Genomic DNA, 13,082 nt, shown 5'->3' with positions numbered 1-13,082 from the left:
TTTAGGACGCGCAACTATATACAAAAAGGGAAGGTGGCCGCTCTCAGTCCTCGGCCAGGTATTGGGGAGGAATGACCGTTCTCAGTCCTCGGTCAGTGGGATTTTTAGGGATAAACGGGTAACAGTTCACACTTGCTGGTCCCAACGGGGACTATATTAGCAACAGTTACAGTTTCAGTTTCAGTTTCAGTTCACGGTGCCCCGACGGGCAACTATATACAGCTTCTGCTTCGCTGTACTTAGCGACGGCGTCCTCCTGCTCTTTCTTTATGGTTACCTCTAACTCTAGTTTCAGACCCGTCCGGGTCCTCTTGTTCTTCCTCCTCACACCGCAGCTCTTCCTCCGTCAGGCGATGCACATGGAGGGCGTAGGGTCCTTTGGCACACTTGTGCCGGGTGAAGGTGACCTCGTCCCCGATGTAAAGGTCACGACCTCTGTGTCCCTCCGGTAGGTGGGACTCAACGTCTCTTCTTGTCACGAAGACGTCGCCTGGGGTGCGGTGGTCTCGGATGAAGCCCCACCCATGCTGCATGTTAAACTTTATCACAGTCCCGGTGGTGCGGGGACTATGCGCTGCACGGGGGTCTCTCCTGGCCCGGCTCTTCTGCTCCGCGCTCCTTATTTGAGCTTGCTGTTCCCGGACCCGCCTCTCTCTCCGCTCCCTCTCAAAGTCCTCGAGCTGTTGGCGGCAGCACTCAGCACGCTCCGCTGCAGCTGCCCGAGTCTCTTGAGTGAACCCCATGAGATCTTCTCCGGTGGGGTCCCACTCAAACTGCGCTTCTGCTAGCGGGGGCGAGATCCTCTTTATGGGCTTTGGAGGCGGGATCAGGGGTTCATCCAGGGGTCTCTCTCTCCGGAGTCGGGGATGGTGAAACTCCGGTGGCCATATAAATGGCTGCCCATCCGGGCACGTATGCTGGGCGTACAGGTCCTCTCCCAGATGCGGCACTCTTGGTCTTATGGGCGCGGTGGTGTTAGCGCCCGGGTTGCCCGGGCCTTGCGGCCAGGCCTGGGGTATCTGGAAGGTGAAGGGCACCGTAAGGACGGCGGCACCCTGGGCTACTTGGCCCTGCGACCAGGCCGGGGGCTCCGCGGAGGTAGGGGGCGCTGTTGGTATTGCGGCGCCCGGGGGTACTAGGCCTTGCGACCAGGCTGGTGGTACTTCCTGCTTGGTCACGCTCAGGGTCGAGGCGTGTGACGTCACAGGGGTCGCGGCTCCCGTTTGAGGCCTAGTCTGCGGCGGTGACGTTGCAGCGACGGGCACGGCAGGATAGACTTCGGGCTCTGCGACGGGGAGCTGGGGCAGGTACGCAGTTTCCCGGTTTGGGGTATAGACGTCCCCTTTACCTGCCTCCACTCGTTCGGCTCCCTTCTCGGCGCCGTCTCCGGCCTTCAGTTCTCCTGCGCCATCCTCAGAGGCGGTCTGTCTCCTCGTCTCGGGTGGCGTGCTCCGCTGACAGGTCTCGGTCTGCTGGGCCATCTCACGGCTCCACTCCGCCAACGTCTCTCGCTGCACCCGGGCCATCCTCCTTGCGAGGCCCTCCAGAGCGGTCTGTGCACACTCCCGGTCTCGGGGGAGCTGTGCTAGGACCTCCACTAGGCCTAGTGGGGTCGTTGTTTCCAGCAGGCTCCTGACCAACGGGTCGGTGCTGCTCTGCTCTCCTACAGTTGTCTCCAGCAGGCTCCTGGCCAGCGGGCCGGTGCTGCTCTGCTCTCCCTCCTCTGTTTCTAGCAGGCTCCTGGCCAACGGGCCGGTGCTGCTCTGCTTTCTCGCCATCTCCGGGTAAGCTCCTCCGATATTCTTCTCCAGGCTTCTTGCCTCCGGGTGCGCTCGCTCCAGACTGCTCCAGGCGGCACCCATCTTCGCTCTCTCCTTTCGTCTCCTCCCACCTCGAGGGCGGTCCCGGGGCCACTTGGTGACAGTCAGCTCCAGGGGCTGTTCTTTCACGCTGACAGACACCTCTAGCATCACAGTCTCTGTTGGTGGGGGCGGTTTCCACTTTTGGTGCCATTTTCGGTCCTGGCCCACGATGGGAGGTGGCTTCTTGCCATCCTCTGGCACGCCCATAATGGCGTCCGCTCCCCCAAGGCGGGAAATCTTCGGAAATGGCGAGAATCGTCTCCCAGTGGCGGGAAACTCTGCAGATGGCGGGAAAAAGCTGTTAATGGCGGACAACCGGCAGGAATCGATCTGTGATGGGGTCCGATGGCGGGGACCCTCCGGAACCGGCAGGAGACTTCTTTTTGAGGTAAACTTGCACTTTTCTTCAGGCACGCAGTACCCGGGTGTTGCGGGCACGGGATCCTGCCGACTACGCCAAAGTTGACGCGCCCCCTGGGCCATATTCTTTAGGGGGAATATCCGGAGCCGGATCAGATGGGAGTTGTAGTCTTCCGAGTGGCTGTGACCCGGTCCGTGCCCAGGGTGTCAAACTCAGTTGTATGTGGCAGTCCTACAGATGTTATTAAGTTCTTTATTGTCGACTACGCCACCCGTTGTATTGCGGTCACTATGGCCGCCGCTGCAGCAGGGTCCGCTGAGGCTGATGGTGTAGGTGCAGCTTTTGATGGTGTAACCCCCAACGGGTGGGGTATAGCCTCAGGGGGTCAGGTGCAGAGGATGGGGGTTGTGGTGGTACAGCATAGGTGTTAAATGAAGACAGAGTCGGGTTGTGCAGTTTAGGGTATTTACTCACTGCTGATGTTCCGGTCACTCCAGCTTCAAGTGACCACCCGAGCCGTGCTGCGTCCACCAGGTCCTGGATCCAGCCAACCCCCAAGCGAGTCCGGAGCGTGACCCTGAGCTCTCCTTCTGTCCTTTCTCTGGCCGTCCCCACTAGTGATCCACCCAGGTCCAGCTCCCTCGGGCCTTCTGTTGGGAGACCCTTGGCCTTGGGTTCCCTGACCCTCCACGTGGTATGCCTTCGGGGTGGATGTGGTGGGTGGCCGTGGCAGACGCTGCCCACGGCCTCCGGTCTCTGGCTAGGGTGTGTTTTTGCCCCCACCAGCTTGGGTTCCGGTACCCTAATGCCAACTCTTCACCCGCTGATGGACTTTGGGTTCTCAGAGTTCCTTTTCTGTTTCCCCCTCTGGGTCTTTCTGGCTTTCTCCTCTCTCTCTCTCTGGGTCTGCTCTGCTCCTCTTCCTCTGACTTCTCTGCAAAGGCTGACTGACTGACTGACCCTGTTCTTTGATGGTGCCCACCTTATATACACCCTCTATGTGTGAGCTCAGGTGACCAGCACCCAATGAGCTCCTATCTTTACCCAGGCTGCTCCCCCTATCTGCCCCTACACTACTTGGGATGTACCACCCCCCCTCCCACTCCAGCCAGGAACAGACTCGGTCGTACCTGCACATTTCCAAGTGGGAGTACCGTCGGTCTGCTCCTCGGAAATGGGATGTGTGTAGTGCATGCAGCCTACCGAGCTCAGTTCCACACTCCATCCTTACCCGGGAGTGGAATATCACACCTCTGGGTTGAGGTGCAATACCCCTGTAGCAGCCGAATCCTCAGGGTGCTACACTTATCTACAAAATCTGAAACTGTCTAATCAGCACTCATAGTATCAGTTTGTGTAGAAACACCCAGTTTATGAGTTATGATAAGACCCAGTTACCACTATTAGGCCTCGCTCACACTGTCGTATAACACGGCCAAGTGCTCGTCCATGTTCTGTCGGATAGCACTCAGCCCAATGTTATACTATGGGGCAGAGCAGATCACTGATTATTTTCTCATGCCGATTCGGATCATGCGCACCCATACAAGTCTATGGGTGCATGTGAAACATCGGACTGCACTCAAGTAAAGTCCGATGTACGTGCACAGAGACTATGGAGACTATGGAGAATATGGAGAAATTTAGTTCTCCATCTTCTCTGCACATGTGCTGCGATTCTCTCATGCGAGAGAATCACATCACACTCAGATGACACTCGGATCAAACTCTGGTAGAGATTGAGCTGAGTGTCATTAACATATCGGCACGATTCTCTCTCATGAGAGACAATACGCCAGTGTGAGCGAACCCTTACTTATACATTTTCATGAGGAATAACAGAGAAAAGGTACAATAATCCAGCATTGTAACATATTTACTGAAATAGAAGTATACTGAACAGTGGGTTAGCTCTGTACTCTGTAAAAAAAACAAACAAAAAAAAACAATAATGTAATAAACTTTTTTTTTTATATATATGCTACTCACAAAAGGGTAGGAATATTTGGCATTTCAGAAAAGTTTCAAGATGATAGTAAAATACACCTTTTCAGGTGAACTTAATGTGACTGTCTCTAAACTTTCGAATACACATGTCCAACTGTTCAATGTTTTGTAAAGTGACCAAGGGCGGTAGCCTTGGATGAGCTGCCTCCATAACACCCTGGCACTTTACAAGAAAATTATGTCCCAGTCCCAAAGTGCTACCAGGTGTGGAGTGCATCACACTCACTTGTAGGCTGCAGTCCTCCACTTTCTCCAGGCCTTCATCTTCGGGAGCCGCCAAAAATAACTCAGGGAACACGCAGTTTGTTTTAACAAGCAAGTTTACTGGACAGTTCAAGTTCATCAGATTGTAACACACAGTATTGGGCGTAACACTTCTTAGTTCCTGTTTCCTTAATATAGTGCATCGTCAGCATTATTATCCTTTCCTCCTGGACTATCCCTATAGTTAATGTTTCTGTCAGACCCAGGGATTTCTCGTCCAGTCCTACAGTGCACCCAGAGTCCTTTACCTTCCCTTCACGCGGTTCCACGTACATCGTCTCCTATAAGCCAAAGGATAAGGCACTTTTTGTAGTATCTGTACCAAGCCTTGAGCTCCGGACATTGCAGGAATGTCCGCAAGAGATTACAGTAAGGCTTCCCTCTGGCCCAAACTTTAGATGCTTACCCACTGCCACTTGAACTCGACCTTGGTTAATGTACTTCCCTATCTGATCAACTATCAGGAAGCAGTCCCTTTTTACTGGGACTTGCCCCTTCCACTATAGGCTAGTTCAAAACTTTAGCTATCTTTGTCCTTATGTCTGTAGCTGACAGATATACTTTTACAAACATTATGCAAGGCATTTGCATAATTTAAACATATTACTTTTATACTGCTTACCAAATTCTATCTTATCCTATGGTCACTATCTTTTATCCTAAATCTTAACCTTCCACACTATACATGACAATATATAATAAAATATATCTAGAGCCACATGACATTATTCACATTATAATATACAGCACAGTGCGATTGGTGACTTCAGGGGTAGGAACACAATAAAATACAGTCCACCACTCCTACAGTTTCAATAATTTTTGCACAACTTGCTGTTCTCTAACAATGAGCTTAATGGCAAAATTCAGAACAGGTGTTTGATCCATGAACCGCCCAATACATTTCGGAGTTTAATTAGAATTGGTATCTAAACAGTCCTCCTCATCATGCTGTTCAAATTTTGACATAATGGGACCAAGACGACACCTTACAATTGATCAACAGTACCTCGCCATTGAGAGGCTTCAAGCAGAGTGTTCTCAGATGGAAGTGGCCACTGAGCTTAGTGTGTTACAGAGTGTCATCAGCAGTTTGCAACAGACATACAGAGAGAGAGAGACTGGAAGAGTCACAAAAAGGCCATGCACCACACTGATGACCGCTTCATTGTGAACAATGCCCTTCGGAACCAGAAGATGAGTGCAAGGCACATTTAAGGGAGGTGAGAGGCACCCAGGTGTCATATCAGACCATCCAAAACCGTTTACATCAGCGTGGTCTGCATGCTACAGTACATCACCTGCAAGGGTACCTGACCACACCACCAGGCAAAGGCATCATCATCTTGCATTGGCCAGGGAGCATCTACGCTTGACGAGGGACCAGTGTGCCTCAGTGCTGTCCACTCATGAAAGTTGATTCACGCTGAACAGAAATTATGGCCACCAACAATGTTGGAGACGTCAAGGAGAGAACTATGCCACTATTGTCACCAGACGAGCCTTTGGTGGTGGTGGTGTTACAGTGTGGGCAGGTGTGTCTAGTCAATACAAAACTGCCCTACACTTCGTGAATGGTACAGTGACAAGCCCCTACTACTTGAATAACATAATTCAGTCATTGTGCCTCTGCACGAACAACACAGGTCTAATTTCATCTTCATGGACGCCAATGCTCCAGCTCATCGAGGTCGCATCATTAGGGATCGGCTGCTGGAGACTGGGGTACTTCAAGTGGAGTGGACTGCGCTTTCTCCAGACCTAAATCCCATAGAAAACCTATGGGATCAGCTTAGTCATCGTTCAGAGGTTTGTAACTCTGTACCCCAGAACCTCAATGACCTGAGGGACACCCTTCAAGAAGAATGGGATTCCATGCCTCAGCAGAAATAACTCGACTTGTGAACAGCATGAGATGTCATTGTCAAGCTGAAATTGATGCTCAAGGCCACATGACAAGTTATTGAGACATTGACATATTTTGGGCAGTATACTCACCACTGCTGTTGGCTTTTATTTCAATAAATTGTTTGAGATGAGGAATTGCATGCTTCTACTTAAATGCCCTACTTTCAAAATAAAATATCACTTTAGTGTGATTTTTTTTACGTTTTCCATAAATTTCACCTAAAAAGCCGAATATCCCTAACTTATTGTGAGTAGTGTACTTTTTTTTAACCCTAACTACATTTTGGATTAGAACTAAGGTTCAAATTAGGGTTAGATCTAAGAGTAAGGTTAGGGTTAGGACAAGGGTTAGAATTAGGACTAGTGTTAAGGTTAAGGCTAGTATTTAGGATATTGTTAGAGCATTAGAGTTAGGTTAGAGACTGAAAAAAATCGATTACTTTATTTTTGAAGTTTTATCACTAATAGTTCACGGGCTAGCGAGCACAAAATAAGGCTGTTATGGATCCGGGTGGCTGACCAAGGTCGCACGGCGGCTCAATCGACTCCGTGAACCAGGGAAGGACTGAGCAGAGGGACCAGGTGCTACTCTGGGCCAGTCATTGTATGAGAGCAGGTGACTCCCACGGGTCAGAAGGCAGGGACTGACCGGTACAGCGGGTGAGCACGGCAGGCAGGCTGACGGGTGATCCGGCTAGATGGACTGGTAGACACCACGGGTAACTGGCAGGAGCCTCCAGGTAGGCTGGCTGGTAGGCACGGCAGGTAACTGGTATGTTCTCCGGGTAGGCAGGCAAGCCTGGCCCATAGACAGACTGGCGGGTTTGGACCGTAGGCAGACCTTTGGGCTGGAGAGTGTACTTGGCTGGCAGAGACAGGTAGTCAGGCTGGCGGACTGGACTGGTAGTCAGGCTGGCGGACTGGACTGGTAGTCAGGCTGGCGGACTGGACTGGTAGTCAGACTAGCGGACTGATAGTGAGACTAGCAGCGAGACCTGAGGGCTGAAGCAGAGTTTAGAACACAAAGCTACAACCTTGCACGGGCACCTCCATTTTGGAGGAGGTGCCTTTTATACGAGAGGTCCTCCGGCCATTGGCCGGGGACTCCTTAGGATGGCAGCAGCAGCAGGAGGGCTACAAAGCTACACAGGCTTTGACCCAGACATTTGCAGACTACACTATGCCCCTAGTCTGGAAAGATGACAAGTTCTCTTTTTGGGGACACCTACAGAAAAATTAATATTGTAATTCATTAGATACTTCTTCACACTTGATAAATGACATTGCATAAAAATAAATACAGTACATGGTAAGGTAAAGGAAGTGAATGAAGCTTGAGCATACTACATTTCTGGAGACCAGGATTGTCACCAATCTGTGTAAGTATCTTAGGAAGCAGGTCACTGGCTTTGAAGGGGTTGTCCACATTTAGGCGATTGGGTGCCAAGCTCTGTAAAATACCTAAGATAACAAACTCAGTAGGTACTCACCCTCCCTGGGTCCAGCGCCTGGTCTCCATTGCTGCTCCAATCTCAGTATTTTGGCTGTGGTAGTAAAATCACGTCAACAACGCATGTCATCACTACAGCTAATCACTGAGTCCATCGGTGGTGCTGAGGTTGACCACATATGCCGCTGAGTTCAGTGACCAGCTAGTGATGCAAGCTTTGATGTGATGATACTACCACAGCCGAAATACTGAGATTGGAGCAGCAGCAAAGACCTGGCGCTGGACTCGGGGAAGGTAAGTATATGCTAAGTTTCTTATTTTATGTAATTTACAGAGTTAGGAGCCTACATTCTTTAAACTGGACAACCACTGTTCGCTGTTTTTAATGTTATTTTACAAGAAAATGTGTGAATGTGGAGAAGTTGGAGATTGAGCAATTCATTTAGTAATGTAGTAAAGGTTCTGCCCACGCAAGTACTAAAACTAGACAAGTTAAGTTTTATTACCTAGTTTGAGATTCTCCCTTAATCAGGCCAATTTTCTTATTGCAGAATGAAGACTTTTCAACTATCTATTAGCAAAAAGTAGAATTGATTCACTGTGTTAGGGTATTTCTAGGTATGTGGTATCTTTAATGCAAATCTCAGGATTTCCTGTCTTTAATCCTTCAAGAAGTAATGCTGGGATGTGCAGAACATCATGTAATTGCTTGTTGCACAAAATGTCTGTTGTACAAAACAAGGAGGAATGATCCTGCTGACCTGCATGAAAGAGGAAAGGCTTTAAATATTGATGTTGTAGCAAAGTCTCCCTGAAGTGGCCCAAAGTGCTTGTCTGACTATATATCCTCTTGTCTGTACAGAGCCATCAGTGGAGTGCTGCCGTAAGGGATATTGTCGTGTACTGGCCGGAGTGGATTATCATTGCGGCTCTAGAGATTGTTTCGCTGTGTTTAACATTTCTGCTACCTGTGCCCGGGTGTCCCACGTAAGCATCATCAATCACAATAAGGATAATATATCTGCTGACCGCAGTGTCACAGAGTAAATGAGACTGAATCCTAAATATCATCTGTTAATCCTGCTGCACTACAGCACTAATAAAACAAATACAACACTTTGACATTAAAGGGAGTCTGTGACAGCCAAAGTACATTTTAACCCCTTAGTGACCGAGCTAATTTTGATCTTTAATGACCAGGCCAAATTTTACAATTCTGGCCACTGTTACTTTATGGGGCATAACTTTGGAACGCTACAACGGATCCCACTGAATCAGAGAACGTTTTTTGGTCACATATTGTACTTCATGATAGTGGTAAAATTTGTTGCGTTTATTTGTGAAATTATAGCAATTTTGGCAACAATTTTTAAAGAGATCGCAAATTTCAAACTTTCAGTCATTATATTCCTAAACCAGCTAGTTATGCTGTACAAAATAATTAATAAATAACATTTTACATATGTCTACTTAAAATCTTAATCATTTTTCAAACTCCATTTTATTTTTTTAGGATGTTAGAGGGGTTAAAAGTTTAGCAGAAATTTCTAATTTTTTCTACAAATTAAAGAAGTTGCCCATCGATTTAAACCTGGTAAACAAGTGTATTTGCAAATACATACTGCTGCCAATTGTGCCTGTGAGCGGCGCTATCGCTGATCACTCACTAGACAATCAGGGGGGAGCCTGCGATTGGGTCACGCCCGCATGAATCCGGAACTTGTCGTGACATCAGCGGATGTCAGAGGAGCCTGCAGCCGGGGTCATGTGATGCCTAGTGAGCAGTTTATCAGGTTTAAATAGATGGTGGCAGTATACTATGCAGGGGACAACCTCTTTAACACAACCTGTTTCTTTAAGGACCTATTCATATTTCAAGGAACTTTGAGGGCCCTATATATTAGAAACTCTCCAAAAGTGAGGCTATTTTAAAAAAGCACACCTCAAATACTTCAATATTGTTGTCAGGAAATGTAACCTTTCAGGTGCTACACAGAAATTAATGTAAAGTGGATTGAAAAATAAATGACTTAAAATTTTACCTCCAAAATGTTGCTTTAGTCCCAATTTTTAAACTTTTGCAAGAGGTAACACCAAAAAGTGGACCCCACAGTTTTTTACCCACTTTCTTATGAGCACAGTGATGCCCCACATGTAGTCAAAAAGTTCTCTTTGGACAAACGGTAGGGCTCAGAGCGGAAGGAGCAATATTTGAATTTTGGAACACAAATTTGGCTGGAAGAGATGGCGGTCACCATGTCATATTTGCAGGACCCATAAGGTGCCTAAACAGCAGAAATTCCCCACAACTGACGCCATTTTGGAAACTACCCCCCTGAAGGATTTTATCCAGGGGTATAGTGAGCATTTTGAACCCACAGGTACAACACAGAATCTGATAACATTAGGTTGTCATATTGATTATGTCGTCATATTATCATTTTTTTTGTAACTTTGGAAAAAATCCTAACCTTAAGCCTACCCTTAACCCTAAGCCTAAACCTAGCCCTAACCCAAACCCTAAGCCTAACCCTAAGCCTAACCTTAACCTTAAGCCTAACACTAAACCTAACCCTAAGCCTAATCCTAATCCTTTCCCTAACGGCAAAGAATGAAAGAAATAAAAATGATAACAACCCAAGTGCTGTCCTATTTACTAATTATTGGGCTTTTGATCAGTGTTATAGGGTCTACCACAATGATTACAAGTCAGGAACCAATAGGAAAAATCCTTGCAATTGCCGGATGCTGGCTGGCAGATCTCAGTGGGCACACAGCGCATGTGCGTGCCATTTTGCTTTATGAAAGCTAGGAGGAGGGCTGGGGGATGGCGTCACTGGTACGGGGCAGGAGTAGGGGGCTTGAGGACACCATTTCTCTCACCTCTGACATGTTATATCATGTCAGAGGAGAGAGAAATGATTTTTACAGGAAATACCAGCCCTGATTGTGTTCTCCCGGGTCTCAGCTACCCCTGATAACTGAAACCCCGGAGATTTTCCGACTCTGGGGGCGCTATTACCTTATTCCTGATCGCTGTATTAAAACGACAGAGGGAATAAGGCCCCTTAGCGGCCACCTTTTTTTTTGCGTCTCAGTGGTTGTTAAGGAGTTAGACAAGCTATACAATTGACTCGCCCCCTGGGCCGTGGGGCACGCGGATCCGGGCGATAGGGGAACGACGGGGGTAGTAGTAGTGGCGGCCCGGTCCCGCGGCTCAGGGTGGTCAGACCATTGGTAGCCTGCTACGTGCTTCAGATAATGTCCGACTACGCCACCCATGGATTTGCGGTTATTAGGAACCGCCGCTGCATGCAGACCGCTGGGGCTGATGAGGTGTGCAGTTAGAGTAGTGTGACTCCCCACGGGAAGAGTGCAGCCCCAGGGCAGTGTAGTGGATGGTGGGAGTGATGGTGGTGAAGGTCCCAGTACCGGTAGTGCCGGAGGAGCGAAGGAGCACACGGACAACAAGTTACAGTCCAGGGTCTTTACTCACAGTTCGTTTGTCCCGGGTCACTTCCGTCGGCAGTGACCGCCCGAGCCGTGCTGCGTCCACCAGGTGTGGGGCTCGGTCAACTCCCAAGCAGTCAAGAGCATGGCACAGGACCCCCTTTAATCCTTTCTCTGGCCTGCCTCACCAGTGACCCACTTTTGTCCGGCTGCCGCGGTCTTGTGCGGTTAAACGTGGGCCCCGTCCTCCGCTGTCCTATATGGTGCCTTCCTAGCAGGTTTGATGAGGTGTCGCACCAATAGATGATCACGACGACCGGTCTTTGGCTGAGGGTTGTTTCTCCTCCACCAACTTGGGATCTGGTACCCTTAATCTGCCTGACCCTTCACCCTGGATTCTCGTGGGTTCTTAGGGTCCCTTCCACCTTCTTGTTCCTGAGCCCTTCTGTTTCTCTCTCTCTTCTCCTTCTTTCCTGTTCTGTTCCTTTCTGTTCCTTTCTCTTGGAGCTGAGATGAGCCAAAATCTCAGCTCCCCTTCACCTCCTCCTCGGCCTCTCGCTAGGCCCTTCTGGAGTAGAGCTCCTACAGAGCCTCTACTCCCTGTCTTCTCCTCTGGCTGAACTGACCCAGAACTAAGATGGTGCCCACCTTTTATACCTCCCTCTAGCCATGAGCCCAGGTGACCAGCAACGAATGGGCTCCTATCTACGCTCAGGAACCACCCCCTATCTGCCCCTACAGCACTGGGTGTTCCACCCCCCTCCCCACTCCAGGCAGGGACATAGTCGGTCGTGCCTGCACTTATGTCTAGTGGGAGCACCGTTGAGCTGTCCCTCGGAAATGGGGTGTGTGTGCTGTATGCAGCTAACTGAGCCCTGGTCCATACTCCATCCTTACCCGGGAGTGGAATATCACACCTCCGGTCTGAGGTGCAATACCCCTGTAGCGGCCGAACCCTCGGGGCGCTACATTCCCCCCTGGTAAAGCACAGCACGCCCTCGGGCTGGAAAAGAGCAAAAACAGTTGATTACAGGACATGCAAAGACTTTTTCAATAACTTTTTACATTAGAAACAGACATTACGGTTCAACTCCCTTTATGGGACACACTTTTCTTTTCACTAGACATTATAGAAAACCTTTCCAATACTTCCGGAACTCTTTTGTATAAAACATTATAGAAAACTTTCACATGACTATTTAGCAGCATATAAAACCTTTTCACATGAAACATTTTTTTAAGTAAAGCACATTCTTGGATCCTGGCGGCGGTGCAACTTGCGACCAGGCGTTCTTTCTTTTTAAAGGTGCAACAGTCCATTTTAACTTTGAGGTAGACGTTGCGGTTCTTGTATAAAACCAGTAGGGGGCGCTTTAAGAAGCGCAACTATATACATGGGATTGGCCGTTCCCAGTCCTCAGCCGGTTTTGGGGAGGGGAATGGCTGCTCACAGTCCTCAGCCTGTTAGGGGAAGAGGGATGGCTGCTCTCAGTCCTCAGCCAGGTTACTTAGGGGATAGGGCATAACGTTCACACAGTCCTATATCAGTCCCAACGGGGACCACACGCAATTTGAAACAGTCCCACACAGTTCCTTTGCACCCTTACGGGTAACTATTTACAATGCCACTTGACCGTTCACTGGTAACGGTGTCTTCGTGACGCTCCTTCTTCCTCCTCATACGGATCTTCAGGCCCGTCCGGGCCCTCCTGGTACTCAGCGTCCGAGTAGTGCTGTTCCTCCTCCTCTACTACTCGGCGGACGTGTAGGGTGTACCACC

General features: G+C 49.1%; 1 protein-coding gene across 1 annotated transcript in view; it reads left to right on the top strand.

The window, feature by feature from the left end:
- The window catches only part of LOC141273723 (heparan-alpha-glucosaminide N-acetyltransferase-like), a 1,179,775-nt gene that overhangs the window by 592,108 nt on the left and 574,585 nt on the right, over positions 1-13,082 (top strand). The window contains exon 12 of the mRNA XM_073686004.1: positions 8,715-8,839. Within this exon, the coding sequence (XP_073542105.1) occupies positions 8,715-8,839 (125 nt within the window). The remainder of the gene's footprint in view (positions 1-8,714; positions 8,840-13,082) is intronic.

The sequence above is a fragment of the Phyllobates terribilis genome, unplaced genomic scaffold (assembly GCF_046119375.1).
Source record: "Phyllobates terribilis strain yellow unplaced genomic scaffold, ASM4611937v1 Scaffold_5__5_contigs__length_657084704, whole genome shotgun sequence".
Taxonomy (NCBI): domain Eukaryota; kingdom Metazoa; phylum Chordata; class Amphibia; order Anura; family Dendrobatidae; genus Phyllobates; species Phyllobates terribilis.
The sequence above is the reverse complement of the archived record's forward strand: the minus strand, read 5'-3'. Positions and strand labels throughout refer to the sequence as shown.